Source organism: Loxodonta africana, chromosome 19 (genome assembly GCF_030014295.1).
Source record: "Loxodonta africana isolate mLoxAfr1 chromosome 19, mLoxAfr1.hap2, whole genome shotgun sequence".
NCBI classification, from domain to species: domain Eukaryota; kingdom Metazoa; phylum Chordata; class Mammalia; order Proboscidea; family Elephantidae; genus Loxodonta; species Loxodonta africana.
In genome coordinates this window covers 22,928,344-22,949,691 of record NC_087360.1, presented here as the reverse complement: position 1 = coordinate 22,949,691, position 21,348 = coordinate 22,928,344, and the positions used below count along the sequence as shown (strand labels likewise).

General features: G+C 44.7%; 1 protein-coding gene across 1 annotated transcript in view; it reads left to right on the top strand.

Moving 5' to 3' along the window:
- The window catches only part of UPB1 (beta-ureidopropionase 1), a 47,996-nt gene extending 38,565 nt beyond the window's left edge, over nucleotides 1-9,431 (top strand). Inside the window, exons 8-10 of the mRNA XM_023559196.2 lie at nucleotides 279-321; nucleotides 1,471-1,625; nucleotides 3,872-9,431. Of these exons, the coding sequence (XP_023414964.2) occupies nucleotides 279-321; nucleotides 1,471-1,625; nucleotides 3,872-4,048 (375 nt within the window). The 3' untranslated portion in view covers nucleotides 4,049-9,431. The remainder of the gene's footprint in view (nucleotides 1-278; nucleotides 322-1,470; nucleotides 1,626-3,871) is intronic.
- The last annotated feature ends 11,917 nt before the right edge of the window (nucleotides 9,432-21,348 follow it).

The window sequence follows — 21,348 nt, the reverse complement described above, 5'->3', positions numbered from 1 at the left end:
GTCATGAAGTGTAGAGTTAGTGCCACCTATGGGCTTTTTTTTTTTAATGGGCTTACCTTCCGGTAAACCAGTTGCTATTGAGTTGACTGACTCATGGTGCCCCCATGTGTATCAGAGTAGGGTTTTTCATGGCTGACTTTTCAAAAGTAGATCTCAGGCCTTTCTTTCCAGGCATCCCTGGGTAGACTTGAACCTTCAGCCTTTTGGATAGCAGCTGAGCATTTTCACCACCACGCAGGGACTCCATAGGTTTATCTTATTTTGGTTTTATATCACAGGAGCACTTCCCCAATGAGTTCACCTCTGGAGATGGGAAGAAAGGTATGTTCCATGGATTTCCATGGCAGCTGCGACTGGCTGAGGAGTGGGCCTTCCAGGGCTTTGCGCCGCATTCCCCTCCCCCATCTTGCCAGACTTCCTCTGGCACATAGGAGGTGGCATTGGCCCCTGTCTGCCTGGTGACTTTATGCAGCCAGCCATCACTGACTGGCCTGCAGCAGAGGGCCTAGTGGTGGCAGTAAGGGTGGGCAGTCCTGGCCACCTTATCCCGCGTGGGGCTTGGATGCCACCCCACCCGCAGGACTGAGTGATGATGGACCCAGGTGATATGGGGGCAGTCCTTGGTGAGCCCCCAAGGGGAGGTGGGGCTCTCATTCAGTCTGCAGTTGCTCGTGGGGTCTCCCTCCCTCTTGCCCTTTACTCCCCCCCCCCCGCCACCCCCCCCCCCCAGCTGTGCCCAGAGCATCAGCAGGGATCGCCTGAGTTACTGGAGTCCAAGGCTTGCTCTAACCTGAGGGCAGGGACCACCTCACCTCTGCTAGCAATCCTCGCCCCTTGTCTCTGGCCAGGAATGCAGAGGACTGGGGGCCTGCCCCCATAACCAAGGCAGGTATCTGAACTAGGTCAGGGTGGCCCCAGAACTTGAGAAGGGCTGAGCACTTCCTGAAAGGGTGCTGGGGCACCCTGTGTGCAGAGCCTTCAGCCCCAGTCAGCTTCCTACAGAGGCAGCGTAAAGAGGGAGGGAAACACTGTATCAGCCCTCATGGTGCACCCTCTGCTCCTCACCTGCGAGTTGGGCTGTGTGCCAGCTTAACTGGTAAGGAGCTGCAGGGGGTCACAGCTGGCAAGTGGGGCGCGGCCTCCAGCTGCCTCTGTGGGGCACCATAGGAAGCCCAACAAGGCCATGTGAGCCTGAAGGGCTGGGGTGGTGATGTCTGGAGCTAAGGGCCAGCACCTCTATAGAGTGGTCCTTGGAAGTCTCCAGGAGGTTTTACCTCCTTTTAGGAGAGTGAGTGGTAGGAGGGTGGCTTTGGCAGCCTTGCCGAGCCTTCAGGCCTGGGAGGGAAATGGGCTTTAGACCTCAACGATTGTAACTTGTAACGCTAGGAAGTATGGTGTGGCTGCTCCCTCCCCGTGTCCACTGAGCCTGCAGGGCCATGCTCACCGGTGCTCCCCTTTGCTCCTTCATAGCACATCAGGACTTTGGTTACTTCTATGGCTCCAGCTACGTGGCAGCTCCAGACAGCAGCCGGACCCCCGGGCTCTCCCGGAACCGGGATGGGCTGCTGGTAGCTGAGCTCGACCTTAACCTGTGCCGGCAGATGAACGACACCTGGAACTTCAAGGTGGGTCCCCAAGTGAGCCCCTGGCCCTGGCCTGCCCTCGGTGCTGGAGCCCCTGCTACTGGGTTCCCCTTCAACCCGAGGACCAGTGGTGTAGAGCCCAGGCTTGTCTCAGCCTCCTAATGGTTCTAACCGGCGCAGCCAGGGCTAGTGTTTATGAGGTGCCATGCAGTCCAATGATGCATAGGCCTCAATAAATCTTTCTCTCTCCTGACCGAGATTCTGGGCACCGTCGTACGGATCAATCTCAACTTCGTTTGTCCAGAGAGCGGGCTGGGTCGGCTGCTGTCATCCCATCTCTGGTCCAGCACTTATCACAAAATGAATGTTCATACCTAGTTCTGCCTGTGGCCAGTTCCCAAGGTCCAGGCCGGTACAACATGGGACACAGACCATGCAAAGAAGTGAAACGTCCACCCAGCCCTGCTGCTGCTTCGCTTTGGGACCTCAAACAAGTCACCCCTGCCCCTGGGCCTTGGTGCTCCTGTATAGAGTGAGGGTCCTCGAGCTGCCTCTTACACCCAAGGCTCTATGACATGGGAAGAGTGCAGGTGCCCGCCCTCATGGATGGGGCAGGTAGTCATGGCCTGGGACCCCTGAAAGGGCTTCAGGTTGCAAGCTTTCCTGTATTAGTATCTGGCAGTATTTCCACTGGGCACCACCACCCATTTGTCAGGAGAGGCTTGTGGGTTGCTCTGATGCTGGACAGGTTTCAGCGGAGCTTCCAGACTAAGAATAAAGGCCTGGAAACTGACTTCCAAAAGCCAGGCAGTGAAAACCCTATGGATCACAGTGGTCCGATGTGCAATAGATCATGGGGATGGCCAAGGATCGGGCAACATTTCTTTCCATTGTACTTGGGGCCGCCATGAGTCCAGCCCATGCGAGGGCAGCTAACAATAACAACAGCATTGTTTTCACCAACTCAGCACCACTGATAAGCAAATCACACATGTGGGTGAAGGGTCTTGTTGGCAGGACTGAATGAATAGCTCTTCCTAGCAAGTCTGAGAGGGACCAGGGTTTCAGATCCGTCAGACACAGGTTCCAGGCCTGGCTCTTCATTTACCTGAGCTTGGGTTCTTGGCTGGATCCCTGTCAAACCAAGGTGCTGCTCAAGCAAAAGACTCCTGGCCCGTTTCTTCTCTTCCTGGGCCTCTCAGACTCAGGATTCCACACAGATTAGAAGTTGGAGCCAAGAACACTGGCCAATTCTTTTAATAAGGCAGTATCACCATGATACTAGAGGCCCTGGGTGGCGCAAAAGGTTAAGCGCTTGGCTGCTAACCGAAAGGTTGGGGGTTCACATCCACCCAGGGGCATCTTGGAAGAAAGTTCTGGGCGATCTACTTCTGAAAGGTGATAGCCTTGAAAGCCCTATGGGGCACAGTTCTGCTCTGGAATTGACTCAATAGCAACTGGTTTTTTTTTTTTTTAATCACCGCGAGCAGACTGTTTCACACTGGAAACAGACTGTTGCTTACTGGAAACTTCTTAAAAGTGAAAGAGTTCCCAGGCTGTGGTGATGGCCAAGCTCCTGTTGAGGGAATGCCAGGGGAACTCCCTGGGTGGGCTTTCCAGCCCTGCCCTCACCCACCCCCAGCCTCTCTTTGTGTCTGTGATGAGATGCCATATGGTGTGGACAGACCTCTGGACCAGATTCAGGAGACCTGGTTTCAACTCCCACTGCCCTCTCTACTGGGGGTCTGCACAGGCAGAGACCGTGCCCTCCAGATGGACAGTTTGCAGAGGTCACCCGGCAGTGTGTTCGTCACCGGTCACAACAGAAGTGGTGGGCTGGGTGAGTCATCTTGGCCACAGCACTGAAACCAGCTCTGAGAGATGACACAGGGCTTGTTCCTCTGTTACGTAGTCTCTGAAAGTATCCTGTCAGCCAGCCTCCTGACAAGTTTCTGTCCCACGGCTGCCCTCCAGTGGCAAGAGGTGGTAGCGAGTCAATGGGAGCACGTTTTTAAACTAAACTAAACTAAACTAAACTAAACCGAACCAGCGGCTGTGGAGTCAGTTCCAACTCAAGGCGATCCCACGTGCATCTGAGTAGAAAACTGTAGGGTTTTCAGTGGCTGACTTTTAGGAAATAGATTGCTAGGCTTTTCTTCGAGGTACCTCTGGGCGGACTTGAACCTCCAGCCTTTGGGTTAGTAGTCAAGTGCTTAACCGTCCCGTCACCCAGTGACTCCTACTTAGAAGAACGAGAGCCTCTAAAGTGTTCTGTGTTTTGCTTTCAGATGACGGGCAGGTATGAGATGTACGCACGGGAGCTTACAGCAGCTGTCAAGCCCAACTACAGCCCCAATATCGTGCAAGAGTTGCTGACCGTTAGCCCCAGCCCACCCAGGGAGGGCACCTCTGCCCTTAGCAGATTAGCAAGTGAGATGAGCTTAATGGATCCAAGTTCTCCCTAAAGATGGCACCATTCAGTTGAGTTCAAAATGCCCAGCCTGGGGAAGAAGGGATGGGGAACAACTGCTTCACGGGCACAGGGTCTTCTTGTGGGGTGATAGAAATGTTTTGGAACTCGATAGAAGTGATGGTTGCACATTGTGAATGTCTAAATGCCACTAAATTGTATGCTTTAAAATGGTTCATTTTATGTTACCCGAATTTCACCACAATTGAAAAGAAATTTCCAGGCACTGCTTTTGTAGGTTGACTTGGTCAGACAGCTGGCACACTCCCTGCCCAAGGTAACTCACTGTTGGCTCCTCGAGGGCCACCCAGGGGTCTGTACCCAAGTGGAAAGAGAGTGAGGCTGGTCGAGTCACCGAGCTACCAGATGGCATGGGCAGGTGGGACGGTCTTCTCATGTGTCCATTTGGCTTGGCTATAGCCCCTAGTCATTTAAACACTAACTTAGGTGCTGCTCTGAAGGTGTTTGGTAGTTGTGACTCAAATCCATAACCAGTTGATGTTACCCAAAGACCCACTGCCATCAAGTCGATTCCAACTCATAGCGACCCTATAGGACAGAGTAGAATTGCCCCGTAGAGTTTCCAAGGAGCACCTGGCGGATTCCAACTGCCAGCCTTTTGGTTAGCAGTCATAGCACTTAGCCACTACACCACCAGGGTTTCCATTTGATGTTAAGGAAGGGAAGTTATCCTAGATCATCTGGGTAGACTTTTATTCAATTAGTTGAAAGGCCTTAAGAACAGAGCTGAGGCTTCCCTGATGAAGAGGGAGCTCCACCTGCGGGGCAGCAGCAGCAGTGTCTCAGAGTTCCAGCCTAGCTTCCTGAGGGCCTCCCTGCCTGCCATGTCAAGCCTGCTAGCGGCCCCAGTCACATAAGTCAATTCCTTGGGATAAGTCTTTACATATATACATATATTCACATTAAAGACCACTACCGTCAAGTCAATTTTGACTCAGAGTGACATTACAGCACAGAGTAGAACTGCCTCCATAGGGTTTTCAAGGCTGTTAATATTTACAGAAGCCGACTGCCACATCTTTCTCCCATGGAGCAGCTGGTGGGTTCCAACTGCTGACCTTTTGGTTCACAGCCAGGCGCTTCAACCACAGCACAACCAGGGCTCCACATTACCACCATGTCTGTGTGTATATATACACATCGCCACCATACATGTGGTATACATATACATGTCACCACAACAGGAAATCTCAATTCCTTGATTCCCAGACTTCAGCCAGTTTACAGACCCATAGCCCCTTGATTAAGGGGAAGCTGGGTGCCCTTAAGGAAGGACAACACGGCCAGAAATTTATACTGTGAATCTTCCAGCCTCCCAAAGGGGCCAATGGCCATTTACCAGGGTGACTGTGTACTGAGGAAAGGGAATAATCAGGCTTTTCAGGGATTACTGGATACTGGCTCTGAACTGACGCTAATCCCAGAAGACCCAAAATGTTATTGGTCCATTAGTCAAGAGTAGAGGCGTGTGGAGGTCAGGTTACCAATGCAGTCTTACCTTAGGTCCATCTCACAGTGGGTCCAGTGGGTCCCTGATTTCATCATGTGGTTATTTTCCCAGTCCTGGCTGCATAATTGGAATAGACATACTCAGTAATTGGCAGAATCCCCTCATTGGTTACCTTACCTGTGGAGCGAGGGCTATTATGGTAGGAAGGGCCAAGTAGAACCCACTAGAACTGACTCCACCTCCAAAGATAGTAAACCAAAAGCAATACCACATTCTTGGACAGATTGCAGAGATTAGCACCACCATCGAGGACTTGAAGGATGCAGGGGTGGTAATTTCTACGATATCCCCGTTCATCTCACCTGTCTGGCCTGTGCAGAAAACAGATGGATCCTGGAGAATGATAGTGGATTATGACAAACTTAACTAGGTGGTGACTCCAGTTGCAGCTGTTATTCCAGATGTGGTTTCATCGCTTGGGCAAATTAACACATCCCCTGGTACCTGGTATTATGCAGCTATTGATCTGGCCAGTGCCTTTTTCTCCATCCCAGTTTCTAAAGACCACCAGAAGCAGTCTGTTTTCAGCTGGCAAGGCCAGCAATACACCCACTTTCACTGTCCTACCTCAGGAGGACATAATTTAGTCCACAGAGACCTTGATTACCATCCCCTTCCACACAACGTCACAATGGTCCATTACACTGATGATATTACACCAATTGAAAAGGCTCTGTAACAGGTCCAGGCTGTTGCGCAAGCTGCTCTGCCACTTGGGTCATATGATCTGGCTGATTCAGCGATGCTTGAAGTGTCAGTGGCAGATAGATATGCTCTTTGGCGTCTTCGGCAGGCCTCTATTGGAGAGTCACAGCACAGACCCTTTGGACTTTGGAGCAAGGCCCTGTCATCCTCTACAGATAACCACTGTCCTTTTGAGAAACTACATTTTTGTCTGGTTACTGGGCCTTAGTATAGACTGACCATTTAACCATGGGCCACCAAATTACATTGTGACCTAAGCTGCCCATCATGAACTGGGTGTTGTCTGACCCACAAAGTCATAAAGTTGGACATACACAGCAGCGGTCCACCATCAAATGGAAGATGGTATATACAAGATCAGGCCCTGAAGACACAAGTAAGTTCTATTAGGAAGTGGGCCAAATGCCCATGGCCCCTACTCCTCCTACATTACCTTTTCTCCCCTAGCCTGCACCTGTGGCCTCATGGGAAGTTCCCTACGACTAGTTGACTGATCAAGAGAAAACAAGGGACTGATTTACAGATGGTTCTACACAGTATGCAGACATCACCTGCATACTGGAAAGCCGCAGCACTGCAGCCCCTTTCTGTTGCATCCCTGAAGGACAGTAGTGAAGGGATGTCCTCCCAGTGGACAGAACTTTGAGCAGTGCATCTGCTTGTTCATTTTTCCTGGAAGGTGAAATGGGTGGTAGAATTCTCACCTTCCACGCAGGAGACCTGGGTTGGATTCCCAGCCAATGCACGTCATGCACAGCCACTACCTGTCAGTGGAGGCTTATGTGTTGCTGTGATGCTGAACAGGTTTCAGTGGAGTTTCCAGACTAAGATTAGGAAGACGGGCCTGGCAATCTCCTTCTGAAAATCAACCAATGAAAACCCTGTGAGTTCGATCTGCAACAGATCGTGGACATTTGGTTCCATTGTGCCTGGGGTTGCTGTGAGTCGGGAGCTGACTCAATGGCAGCTAACAACAACAAGAGTCTATATCAATTAATGGGCTACGGCCAATGGTTTGGCTGGATGATCAGAGTTTGGAAGGAACATGATTGGAAAATTGGTGACAAGGAGGTCTCGGGAAGAGAGATGCAGATATCTCTTTGGGCAAAGAATGTGAAGATATCTGTGTCCCCTGTGAATGTTCACCAGAGGGTGACCTCAGAAGAGGAGGATTTTAATTATCAGGTGGATAGGATGACTCATTCCGTAGGTAACAGTCAGCTTCCTTCCCCAGACACTCTGTCATTGCCTGATGGGCTCATGAACAGAGTGGTCACGGAACAGGGGTGGAGCTTATGCATGGCTCAACTACATGGGCTTGCTCTCACCAAGCCCAGTTTGACTACAGTCGCTGCTGATTGCTCAATCTGCTAGTAGCAGAGACCAACACTGGGCGCTCGATATGGCACCACTCCCCAGGGTAATCAGCCAGATACCTGGTAGCAGGTTGCTTGTATTGGACAGCTTCCATCTTGAGAGGAGCAACATTTCATTCTTACTAGAATAGACACTTACTTTCCCTGAACACAGTGATTCTGCCAAAACTTCAGTCCTTGGACTTACAGAATGCTCTATCCAGCAGAATGCTGTATTCCACACAGCATTGCCTCAGGTCAACAAACTCACTCCACAGCAAATGAAATTCAGCAACGGGCCCACATTTATGGAATTCATAGGTCTCACCATGTTCCCAATCATGCTGAAGCAGCTGGCTTGATAGAATGGTGCAATGGCCATTTGCCGTGTGATAGATCACTGTTGTGTGTGGCCTTTCTAGCCATGGTCTTGTAACTCGTACCCAGGTGATTGGGTGGGAATGTGTGATAGGGTAACTGTAGCCCACCAAGGGGATTGGTCAGTTTTGCCATCCATCTGGGCTTGAAATAAGTCACCCCAGAGGTGGGAGAGAGAAGAGCCCACCACCACCAAGGAAAGAGAGACTGGCAGCAGAGACCTGGCAGTAGGAGATAGCACGGTAGGCTTTCCGGCCAACGGAGAGAGAAAGCTAAGTGACTTTGGGCAAAGACTGAGGGCCAGGGAGAGTTATACCTCCGAGCACAGCTGGAAAGAGGCTGCCCTGATGGAAGAACTCTATTCTATCTGGCGAGGTCCATGTGTATAGTCGCCATTCATGTTGGTAAAAAAAGGTATTTGCAATGAAGAAGTCGTTGGTCTTGCAAAATTCTATCATTTGATCTCCAGCATTGTTTCTATCACCAAGGCTATATTTTGCAATTAATGATCCTTCTTTGTTTTCAACTTTTGCATTGCAATCACCAGTAATTATCAATGCATTCTGATTGCATGTTTGATCAATTTCAGACCACAGAAACTGATAAAAATCTTCAGGTTCTTCATCTTTGGCCTTAGTGGTTGGTGCATAAATTTGAATACTAGTCTTATTAGCTGGGCTTCCTTGTAGGCATATGGATATTATTCTATCAGTGACAGCGTTGTACTTCAGGATAGATCTTGAAATGTTCTTCTGGACGATGAATGCATCACCATTCCTCTTCAAGTTGTCATTCCTGGCATAGTAGACTATATGATTGTCTGGTTCAAAATATCCAACACCAGTCCATTTCAGCTCACTAATGCCTAGGATATCAATGTTTATGCATTCTATTTCATTTTTGACAACTTCCAATTTTCCTAGGTTGATACTTCGTACATTCCAGGTTCCTATTATTAATGGATGTTTTTAGCTGTTTCTTCTCATTTTGAGTTGTGCCACATCAGCAAATGAAGGTCCCGAAAGCATGACTTCATCCACATCATTAAGGTCGACTCTACTTTGAGGAGGCAGCTCTTCCCCAGTCATCTTTTGAGTGCCTTCCAACCTGGGGGGCTCATCTCCTGGCACTATATCAGACAGTGTTCCACTGCTATTCATAAGGTGTTCACTGGATAATGCTTTTCAGAAGTAGACTGCCAGGTCCTTCTGCCTAGTTTGTCTTAGTCGGGAAGCTCAGCTTAAACTGTCCTCCATGGGTGGCCCTGCTGGTATCTGAACACTGGTGGCACAGCTTCCAACATCACAGCAACACACAAGCCTCCACAGTACGACAAACTGATAGACACATGGAGGACCCCAATTATAGTAAGGAAATATTTTACATAAAATTTAGATAAATGAGGGAAAATATGGTATAGTAGTTGATTTTTTTTTTTTTTTTTTTGGCTAGACTGTGGTTCCTAGTTGCCTGATCAAGCATGGTTTAGATGTTACTGTGAAGGTATTTTGTAGGTGTGATTAACATTAAAATCAGTTAGCTTTAAACAAAGGTGATTACTCCCTATAATGCTGAAGGCCTTAAGAACAAAAACCGAGGTTTCCCAGAAAAGAAAGAATTTTGCCTCAAGGCTGTAACATATAATTTCTGAGTTTCCAGCCTGCTGGCCTACCCTACAAACTTTGGACTTACCAGCCCCCACAATCATGTGAAACAATTACTTAAAATAAATCTGTATCTCTATTGCCATAGCTAGAGTCCCTGGGTGGTGCAAACAGTTAAGCTCTTGACTACTAATTGAGAGGTTGGTGGTTCAAACCCACCCGGAGGCACCTTGAAAAACGGGCATGGTGATCTGCTTTCAAAAGGTTACAGCCTTGAAAATCCAGTGGAGCAGTTCTACTCTGCACACATGGGGTCGCCATGAGTCAGAACTGACTTGACAGCATTGACAGCAACTAACGACACCATCATATCTATATCTGTATCTATCCTATTTGCTGTGTTTCTCTGGAGAACACTGACTGATACATATGGAGAAGGGAAAAAAAATATTCTCTAGTCCTCCAACCCAGAGATAAACCATAGATAGACCTTTTGGTTAGCAGCTGTAGTTCTTAACCACTACACCACCAGGGTTTCCAAGAGATAAACTATAGTTAACATTTTGTCATATTTCCCTTTCTAATCTTTCTTTATGCCTATTTTAACATAGTTGGGATCATAATGCATGTATATAATTATGTGGTATTCCCCTTTGTTTCACAATATAATGTGAGCTTTCCCTATATCGTAAAAATGATTTTAAAGTATTTTTACCAGCTATATAATGTTCCACATGTGAAGAGACCCTTATTTTTTTTATCCTTCTACATTGTACATTGTGATTTATTTATTTACATGTTTGTGTGTTTATGCATTGCTATTACAAATGATGCTGGTATGAACATTCTTATGACTAAATTAGGCTTATTTGTGTTGTTTTATTTAGAATAAGAAACCCAGTTGCCTTTGAAGCAACTCTGACTCATGGCAACCCCATGTGTGTCAGAGCAGAACTGTGCTCCGTAAGGTTTTCAGTGGCTGATTTTTTGGAAGTAGATGGCCAGGTCTTTGTTCCGAGGTACCTCTGAGTGGACTGGAACCTCCAACCTTTCAGTTAGCAGCCGAGTGTGTTAACTGTTTGCACCACCCAGGGATAGGTTCCAAGAAATGGAATTCACTGTTTAAAATGCATGAACTTCACATCAGAAACTGTGAAGAATCTGAGATTTTACACTATTTGCAAGCCCACAAGTTAGCCTGCCACAGTTTCATGGATGCTGGCAGCAGACATGACACTCCTCAGGTAGAGACAAAGAGGAGTTTATTACAGCAGTGGTAGTAGCCAGAGTATCAGCATTTTTTTGTACCAGCTCCCCAAGCTACAGTTTCCATACAACAACACCAAGAAGCAACTCCTGCAAATGCAGTGGATTGCATTAAGGAGAGGAACTCTGAGCTTAGGGAGTCCGAATCTTTTATACTAGACAGGAAGCATGTCTGCCCTTTGCTCTAAAGGGAGACATCTCCCAGGGTCGCAAACACACACACTTTATACTCCAGAGGGAGGCACTGTCTCTGGCTTCCAAGACTGTTTGCTGTGCAAACATCCTTGAAAAGATAGTCCAGAACAAAGGCCTTCACAGTTTCAGCTCTCAAGATGTGCAGAAATGTTAGACCCATGGAAAATTGTCTCCCATCAACATCCGTCTGTCATTTCTACACCATCCTGGCTTCTGGCAATTTCTGCATGAGTACACCACTCCAACAGCGACTCTGATTAATCTGATCAGGAGAGGCTCGGACCAAATCAGTTTAATTTGTCTCACAGCATTTAGTTAATTCAGTTCAAGTTAAGCAGCAGGATGAAGCCAACCTTAAGCATTGGCCTCAGTCCTGCCTCCCGGGATCCTGGACCCGACAGGCTGAATCCATCCCCTAAATTATCAAGGCCTACCGTGGAAAGCAGGTGGCTTTCTCAAATACTGAACTTTCTACTTGGCCCAAGTGGTTAAGCCAGGTAGAACTGGACACATGAAATATTGCACAATCTCTACTTCGGCTCACAAGGAGGAAGTCTAGGGCAAGTCTATCACCTGTAACACTCCTGCCAATGAGTTGAGGCTGACCTGAATGTCTTCCAGGGTCACAGTGGGATCATTGGTCACTCCAGCTACAGTTAGGGACAAATTTTCCATCACTCTAATTGGTGGCTCCCATTATAGGGATAACTGTCCACAGGGTGCACAGAAATAATGAGTCAGTTATCTCTCCAGAAAGCTCCCCTGAGTAACAAAAAACAAAACAAAAACAAATCTGTTGTTGCTGAGTCGGTTTTGACTCACGGCAACACCATGTGTTAAGAATAGATCTGCTCCATAAGGTTTTCTTGGCTGTAATCTTTTATAGAGGCAGACCACAGGTCTTTCGTCCATGGTGCCACTTGTGGATTTGAACCACCAACCTTTAGGTTAGTAGTCTACTACTACTACTTTAGGTTAGTAGTCAAGTGCAAACTGTTCCATTTGCGCCAGCCAGGGACTTTTGAGTAACCTAGGGTAGCCTCATTTTAGGGAGATCTTCACAGTTGTCTAAGGGCTACATGATCTATTGATGGTGTTTGCTAAACACTTGAAGGTCTGTCATGACCACCCCTAAGATGGAAGTCAGTGCTTTTGGGAGGGAAGGCAGACTTTGCTGTCAATCTTAAGGTGCTTGCAAGAGTTGGGAGGGCTGCACCAGGGCATTTTCTTTCATAAAGAAGTCTCCAGGGGTATTTCTGAAAGATCGTTACTGCCCCTCCCTCCCAATCACCAGGGGTCTAAGGTGTTTCCTATCCAGGTGCCAAAGCTGTTGCTTCCATTTCCTTCACTGCAGCAAAATCAGCTATAATGTTACCTTCTTTCCAGTCATCCCTTACATCCAGACCTTTTGTTTAGAAGGGTCAGGTGCAAGAGGGACAAGGAGACCAAATTATGTTCTCCTTTGTCCCATATAGGCCATTGAACATAGTAAGCAGTGAACTTACCCAAGTGGTCCTTATGATCTAAGACCATGTCAGTGTAACAGGAGAATCCAGGTGGCTGAGCCAGAATTAAGTTTTAAGCCCTTAGCCACCTTTTGTTTGGGCTTCCACCTGGAGGGTATGCCAACCAGGCTGGCCTGGGGTTGCTGATAGAGAAAATAAAGAAGCAACATGCCCAGGAATATTCAGGAGAGAATCCTAAATTTTCAAAATAGATCTTTGTAACCCTTCCACCCCTTTCACCCAGATCATTACCCAGTAAGCAGTCTTTCTAGAGACAGCTACATTCAGTGACCAAATTGCTTTACTTAAAGTGTGTGGACCAGGAGGAGTTGAAGGAGGGAGAGTCAGAAATCTTTTTTGTGTTGATTTTTGAGGAGGCCATTCCAATGCTCATCAATACCAGAGGCCTACGAATGGCAGGGAGTGTGGAAGGGCCATTGAATACTTTGACTATCAGCCTGTTGAGTGGCTATTGTGGTAAAAGGCACATCATTATCAGACTGCAAATGGCCCGGGAAGTAAAAAACATGGCACATGTTAGTTTTAAAGGCTACAAAGGAGTAGCCACAGTTGGAAGATTGGACTGGACCAGCAACATTAACTGAAAAAGTGTCAATGGTCGTGAGGCACCCCCAATAGCTCTGAGAGGAAGTCAAAGGTCCAATATTGTCAGTCTGCCAGGGCACTGTGGAAGGTGACCTTCACTGAGAGATAAATATGCCAACTTTTGAAAGGAATCACAAGTCTGGCATGCAGTGGTAGCCTCTGCATCTTTTATTTTGTGTCCAGGCCACAATAGTGGAGATGTTGAAATACACAGTACATTAATGGATCCAGGTGGCAAGCTGGGTAGTGCGGGCTCCATTATCAGCTCTGTTCCAGTTGGTATCAGAACATAGGCTGTCATCATGAGCATCTACATGAGTGATCCAGACAGTTAGACCACTGCCACAGTTTGTCTCCACAGTTCGTGCCCCCAAGACAGGTATCGTAATCTGATATTTTGAGGTTTTCTAAGTGGCAGACCAACTAGGCCATTGGTAACATTCCAAGAGTCAGTAAAAATATAACTGGGTTCATCAAGGGTGTTAATGGCCAGAGCTATGAGAATGGCCTTGAGTTCTGCCTACTGAGCAAAGAACTCACATCTGTTTTCAGTTCTGCACACCTGGGTGTTGAAGTTGAACAGCTATAGCAGTGGGCACCATCAGATTTTAGCTTAGTCAAACCATCAGTGACCCTGGCCCAGGCAGTCAGGGAAACCACTGTGAATTGAGGTCCCCATTGAGCCAGTGGCTTTGTTTCAGGTGGTGGAGTGGAGGATAAAGTTTCCCCCAAAAGGGTAGCTGCCAATTTTTTTATGTAAAGCTGAGATGCTACTAGGGTCAGGCTAGCAACATTTTTTTTTTTTTTATTGTAGTAAAAAATATATAACAAAAAAATTGTCATTTTACAACCCAAAACCCATGTTGTCATTTTTTGTCTGACTCATAGTGACTCTATAGGACAGAGCAGAACTGCCCCCATAGAGTTTCCAAGGAGCGCCTGGCAGATTCGAACTGCCAGCCTTTTGGTCAGCAGCTGTAGTTCTTAACCACTGAGCCACCAGGGTTTCCATTTTAGCCATTGTTAAAGATACTACTCAGTGGCATTAATTACATTCACCATGTGCAACCATCACCACTATCCATTTCCCAAAAGTTTTTCATCACCCAAATAGTTGGGGGTCGACTTGACAGCAGCTAACAACAACCTTAATGCTGCCCCATTGTCATTATATTAAGTTTTTGCCCAGTTTTAACATAAGAGTTTTCCAAGGCGATGGGGCTAACTGCAAGAACTATTGATGCATGTCATTTTCTACTAACGGCCTGTGAGAGTCTCACCCTTCTCCCAGAAAGTCATATATCCGTCAGCATCCCATCCTCTTGGGAAATGACTATGGGTTATGCTTGCACAACATGATTAATGTACACCTGAAAAATGTTGAATTGGCAAATGTGTTGTATATGTTTTTACAATAACAATTTTAAAAAAGGAGGCGGGGCCAAGATGGCAGAGTAGTCAGATGCTTCTAGTGATCCCTCTTAAAACAAAGACACCCCCCCAAAAAGTGAAATGATTATATATATGACAAGCCACGATCCCTGAAAATCAAAGGCAAAGTTAGAAAACGGACTGAGCAGCAGGGGGAGGGAGAAACAGTTCAGAAGCGGTGAGGAGCTGCTGGACCTGAATCACCAAGAACCCTCAGGCCCCACTCCTTGGAGCGACTGTGGCAGGCCTAGTGGTAGCATTCCAGACATGGTTGCCTCAGGGAGAAACAGCGAACCGCACAGCCTACTCACACATCCAGAGCTAGAGAATAATGGTGCTCTCGGTAAAAGCTAGGTACTTGAGTTTATTTTACCACGCCCCTAGCCTCCAGGCTGGCTTCAGTGGCTGTCAATTTACCTGGGCCCAAGATAGGTCCTGCTGAGCGTTCTGACCCATTCTCCTGGCCTTGGAGAAGAAATAAATTCACAATTGAGGGAAAAGATAATCTGTTAGCTCCACTAAGCTGGGGAGCTCAGGACAGAAGCGGTTCCTGTCCAGGCACAAATAGTCCGCGGACTTTGAATACCTTTCAGCCCTGCGTGGATCTTTGTGGGCCAATTTCAGGAGAATATGCCCTTGTTGGCAGACTGCAACTGTTTCAGCTGTGCAGTAGAGAGGTGGGTGTTTGATGTTTGACAATTCTTTGCCTATTAAACAGGGTCCTCACCTACCCACATCAGGGGCCTAAGGACTAGTGGCTCCACCCACGTTACCTACCCACCCACCACAGGGGTCCAAGGAAAAGTGGTACTTCCCAGTCCTTACAACCAAAACCCTTGAGCATTCATGGTCCAGCTGCAGAACCCACCCATCTGTCTGCTCTAGGGAACAGGGACACGCTTTCCTCACAGACACTCAGGGGATGGTTGTAAGCCCCTGGCCTCGTTCTTAGAGTGACCCCCTGCTGCAACCAAATACCTGTGCCTACACCTATCACCCCTGCCTCTCTAAGACTGTAGGACAGAGCCTGTACCACACACTTGATGACCAACTACCTGGACGCCTGAGCTGAATCCATACAAGAAAAGTGAATGGACTCCTAGGCTCGTATACCTGGTAACAGCGCTAGCCATCTGGTGACAGGACGTTAGAGCTTCAAAGGCAAAAATAATCAAGCCAGCTCACTCAAGCAGCCTATTGGGCATATCAAAACAAAACAAAGTGAAAAGCAAGGATACAGTAAGCAAACATAAACTAATACAGTAACTTATAGATGGCTCAGGGACAACAGTCAATATCAAATCACATTAAGAAGCAGACCATGATCGCTTCGACAAACTCTCAAAACAAGGAACCCAGGAATCTTCCAGATGAAAGTGTCTTCCTGGAATTACTAGATGCAGAATACAAAAGATTAATATACAGAACTCTTCAACACATCAGGAACGAAATGAGGCAAAACACAGAACAAGCAAAGGAACACGCAGATAAAGCAGTTGAAGAAATTAAAAAGGTTATTGAAGAACATAATGAAAAATTTAATAGGCTGCAAGAATCCATAGAGAGATATCAATCAGAAATTCAGAAGATTAACAATAAAATTACAGAATTAGACAACTCAGTAGAAACTCAGAGGAGCAGAACTGAGGAACTGGAAGGCAGAATTAGTGAGACTAAAGATAAAACACTTGGCAACCATGTATTAGAAGAAAAGTCAAGATAAAAGAATTAAAAAAAATGAAGAAACCCTAAGAATCACATGGGACTCTATCAAAAGAAATAACCTACGAGTGATTGGAGTACCAGAACAGGGAGGGATAACAGAAAATACAGAGAGAATTGTTGAAGATTTGTTGGCAGAAAACCTCCCTGATATTGTGAAAGATGAGAAGTTATCTATCCAAGATGCTCATCGAACTCCACATAAGGTTTATCTCAAAAGAAAGTCACGAAGACATATTATAATCAAACTTGCCAAAGCAAAGATAAAGAGAGAATTTTAAGAGTGGCTTAGGGGTAGACAAAAAGTCACCTACAAAGAAGAGTCAACAAGAATAAGCTTGGACTACTCGGCAGAAACCGTGCAGGCAAGAAGGCAATGGGATGACTTATATAAAGCATTGAAGGAAAAAAGTTGCCAGCCAAGAATCATTCATCCAGCAAAACTGTCCCTCAAATATGAAGGCAAAATTAGAACATTTCCAGATAAACAGAAGTTTAGGGAATTCGTAAAAACCAAACAAAACTACAAGAGATACTAAAGGGAGTTCCCTGGTTAGAAAATCAATAATATCAGATATCAACCCAAGACTAGGACACAGGACAGAGCAACCAGATGTCAAACCCAGGTAGGGAAATCTCAAAAATAAATCAAGATAAAAAAAATGCTCAAAACAGGGAAACAGTGATGTCATTATGTAAAAGAAGCCAACATTAAAACAATAAAGAGGGACTAAGAAATGTAGTCATAGATCTTTCATATAGAGAGGAAGTCAAGGCAATATAAAGACATAAAAGTTAGGTTTAAACTTAGAAAAAATAGTGGTAAATATTAAGGTAACCACAAAGGAGACTAACAGTCCTACTCATTAAAATAAAATACAAGAAAAAAATACTCAGCAAAAACAAAATCAACAGCAATGAATAAGAGGAATAGACAATATATAAAAATAAAGTACTCAGCACAAAAAATTAAGTGGGAAAAAGAAACTGTCAACAACACACAAAAAAAAAAAAATCAAAATGACACCACTAAACTCATACCTATCCATAATTACGCTGAATATAAATGGCCTAAATGCAGCAATAAACAGACAGAGTGGCAGAATGGATAAAAAAACATGATCCGTTTATATACTGCCTATAAGAGACATGCCTTAGACTTAGAGACACAAACAAACTAAAACTCAAAGGATGGAAAAAAAGTATATCAAGCAAACAACAATCAAAAAAGAGCAGGAGTGGCAATATTAATTTCTGACAAAATAGACTTTAAAGTTGAATCCACCACAAAGGATAAGGAAGGACACTATATAATGATTAAAGGAACAATATACCAGGAGGATATAACCCATATTAAATATTTATTCACCCAGTGACAGGGCTGCAAGATACATAAAACAAACTCTAACAGCATTGAAAAGTGAGATAGACAGCTCCACAATTATATTAGGAGACTTCAACACACCACTTTCAGTGAAGGACAGATCATCAAGAAAGCTCAATAAAGACACGGAAGATCTAATGACAGAATCAACCAACTTGACCTCTGGACATATACAGAACACTCCACCCAACAGCAGCCAAGTATCCTAGTGCACAGGGAACATTCTCTAGGAGAGACCACATATGAGGTCATAAAGCAAGCCTTAACAGAATCCAAAACATCGAAATACTACAAAGCATCTTCTCCAACCATAAGGCCATAAAAGTAGAAATCAATAACAGAAAAAGCAGGGAAAAGAAACATTTGGAAACTGAACAATACCCTGCTCAAAAAATACTGGATTATAGAAGACATTAAGGATGGAATAAAGAAATTCATAGAATCCCATGAGAATGAAAACACTTCCTATCAGAGCCTTTGGGACACAGCGAAAGCAGCCCTCAGAGGTCAATTTATATCAATAAGTGCACACACACGAAAAGAAGAAAGGGCCAAAATCAAAGAGTTATCCCTACAACTTGAACAAATAGAAAGAGAGCAACAAAAGAAACCCCCAGGCACCAGAAAAAAGCAAGTAATAAAAATTAGACAAAAATTCAATGAAATATGGAACAGAAAAACAATTGAGTTAACAAGATCAAAGTCTGGTTCTTTGAAAAAATTAACAAAATTGGTAAATCATTGGGCAAACTGACAAAAGAAAAACAGGAGAGGAAGCAAATAACCCAAATAAGGAATGAGATGAGCGATATCACAACAGACCCAACTGAAATTAAAAGAATTATATCAGATTACTATGAAAAATTATACTCTAACAAATTTTAAAACCTAGAAGAAATGGGTGAATTTCTAGAAACACACTACCTACCTACACTAATACAAACAGAGGTAGAACAACTAAATAAACCCATAACAAAAGAAGAGATTGAAAAGGTAATTAAAAAACTTCCCCCACTCCACAAAAAAACCCTGCCCCTGATGGCTTCACTGGAGAGTTCTACCAAAGTTTCAGAGAAGAGTTAACATACCTACTACTAAAGGTATTTCAGAGCATAGAAAAGGAAGAAATACTCCCAGACTCATTCTATGAAGCCAGTATATCCCCGATACTAAAACCAGGTAAAGACAAGACACCACAAAAAAAGAAAATTACAGACCTATATCCCTCATGAACTTAGACACAAAAATCCTCAACAATATTCAAGCCAATAGAATTCAACAACGTACCAAAAAAATAATTCACCATGACCAAGTGGGATTCATACCAGGTATGCAGGGATGGTTTGACATTAGAAAAACACTTAATGTAATCCATCACATAAATAAAACAAAAGACAAGATCTTATCAATTGATGCAGATAAGGCATTTAACAATGTCCAACACCCATTCATGATAAAAACTCTCAGCAAAAGAGGAATACAAGGAAAATTCCTCAACATAATAAAGGCCATTTATACAAAGCAAACAGCCAACATCATCCTAAATGTGTAAAGAGTCTGAAAGCATTCACCTTGAGATCAGGAACCAGACAAGGATGCCCTTTATCACCATTCTTATTCGACATTGTGTTGGAAGTCCTAGCCAGAGCAATTAGGCTAGATAGGGAAATAAAGGGCATCCAGATTGGTAAGAAAGAAGTAAACGTCTATCTATTTGCAGATGATATGATCTTATACACAGAAAACCCTAAAGAATCCTCAAGAAAACTTCTGAAACTAAGAGTTCAGCAGAGTATCAGGATACAAGGCAATCATACAAAAATCCATTTGATTCCTCTATACCAACAAAAAGAACGTCGAAGAGGAAATCACCAAATCAATACCATTTATAGTAGCCCCCAAGAAGGTAAAGTACTTAGGAATAAATCTTACCAAAGATGTAAAAGACCTATACAAAGAAAACTACACGATACTAATGCAAGAAACCAAAAGAGACCTACAGAAGTGGAAAAAAATACCTTGCTCATGGATAGGAAGACTCAACATTGTAAAAATGTCTATTCTACCCAAAGCGATCTATAGATAACAATGCAATTCCGATCCAAATTCCAATGACATTTTTTAATGAGATGGAGAAACAAATCACCAACTTCATATAGAAGGGAAGGAGGCCCCGGATAAGTAAAGCATTACTGAAACAGAAGAACAAAGTGGGAGATCTCACACTACCTAATTTTACAACCTATTATACTGCCACAGTAGCCAAAACAGCCTGGTACTGGTACAACAGATACATAGACGAATGGAACAGAATTGAGAATCTAGACATAAATCCATCCACATATGAGCAGCTGATATTTGACAGAGGCCCAAAATCAGTTAAATGGGGAAAAGAAAATTTCTTTAACAAATGGTGCTGGCATAACTGGATATCCATCTGCAAAAAAATGAAACAAGACCCATACCTCACACCATGCACAAAAACTAACTCAAAATGGATCAAAGACCTAAATATAAAATCTAAAACGATAAAGATCATGGAAGATGAAATAGGGACAATGCTAGGAGCCCTAATACATGGCATGAGCAGTATATAAAACATTACTAACAATGCACAAACACCAGAATAGAAACTAGATAACTGGGAGCTCCTAAAAAATCAAACACCTATGCTCATTGAAAGACTTCACCAAGAGAGTAAAAAGATTATGTACAGACTGGGGAAAAGGTTTTAGCTATGACATTTCTGATCAGTGTCTGAGCTCTCAAATCTACATTATACTGCAAAAACTCAACAACAAAAACACAAAAAACCGACTGCCCTGAAAGGAAACACAACAGAGAGCCCCTGAGGGAGCAGGAGAACAGTGGGATGCAGACCCCAAATTCATGTAAAAAGACCAGACTTAATGGTCTGACTGAGACTAGAAGGACCCCAGAGGTCATGGTCCGCAGACCTTCTGTTAGCCCTAGATAGGAACCATTCCCAAAGCCAACTCTTCAGACAGGGATTGGACTGGACTATGGGATAGAAAATGATACTGGTGAAGAGTGAGCTTCTTGGATCAAGTAGACACATGAGACTATGTGGGGAGCTCCTCTCTGGAGAAGAGATGAGAGGGCAGAGGGGGTCAGAAGCTGGCCGAATGGACACGAAAATAGAGAGTGGAGTGAAAGAGTGAGCTGTCTCATAGAGGGAGAGCAATTAGGAGTATATAGCAAGGTGTATATAAGTTTTTATATGAGAGACTGACTTGATTTATAAACTTTCACTTAAAGCACAAAAAAAAAAAAAAGACAACCCAATTAAAAAATGGGTAAATGATATGAACAGGCATTTCACTAAAGAAGACATTTCAGGTAGCTAACAGATACATGAGGAAATGCTCACGATCATTAGCCATTAGAGAAATGCAAATCAAAACTACAGTGAGATTCCATCTCACTCCGACAACGCTGGCATTAATCCAAAAAAACACAAAATAATATTGGAGAGGTTGGGGAGAGACTGGAACACTTACACACTGCTGTGGGAATACAAAATGGTACAACCACTTTGGAAATCAATTTGGTGCTTCCTTAAAAAGCTAGAAATAGAACTACCATACAATCC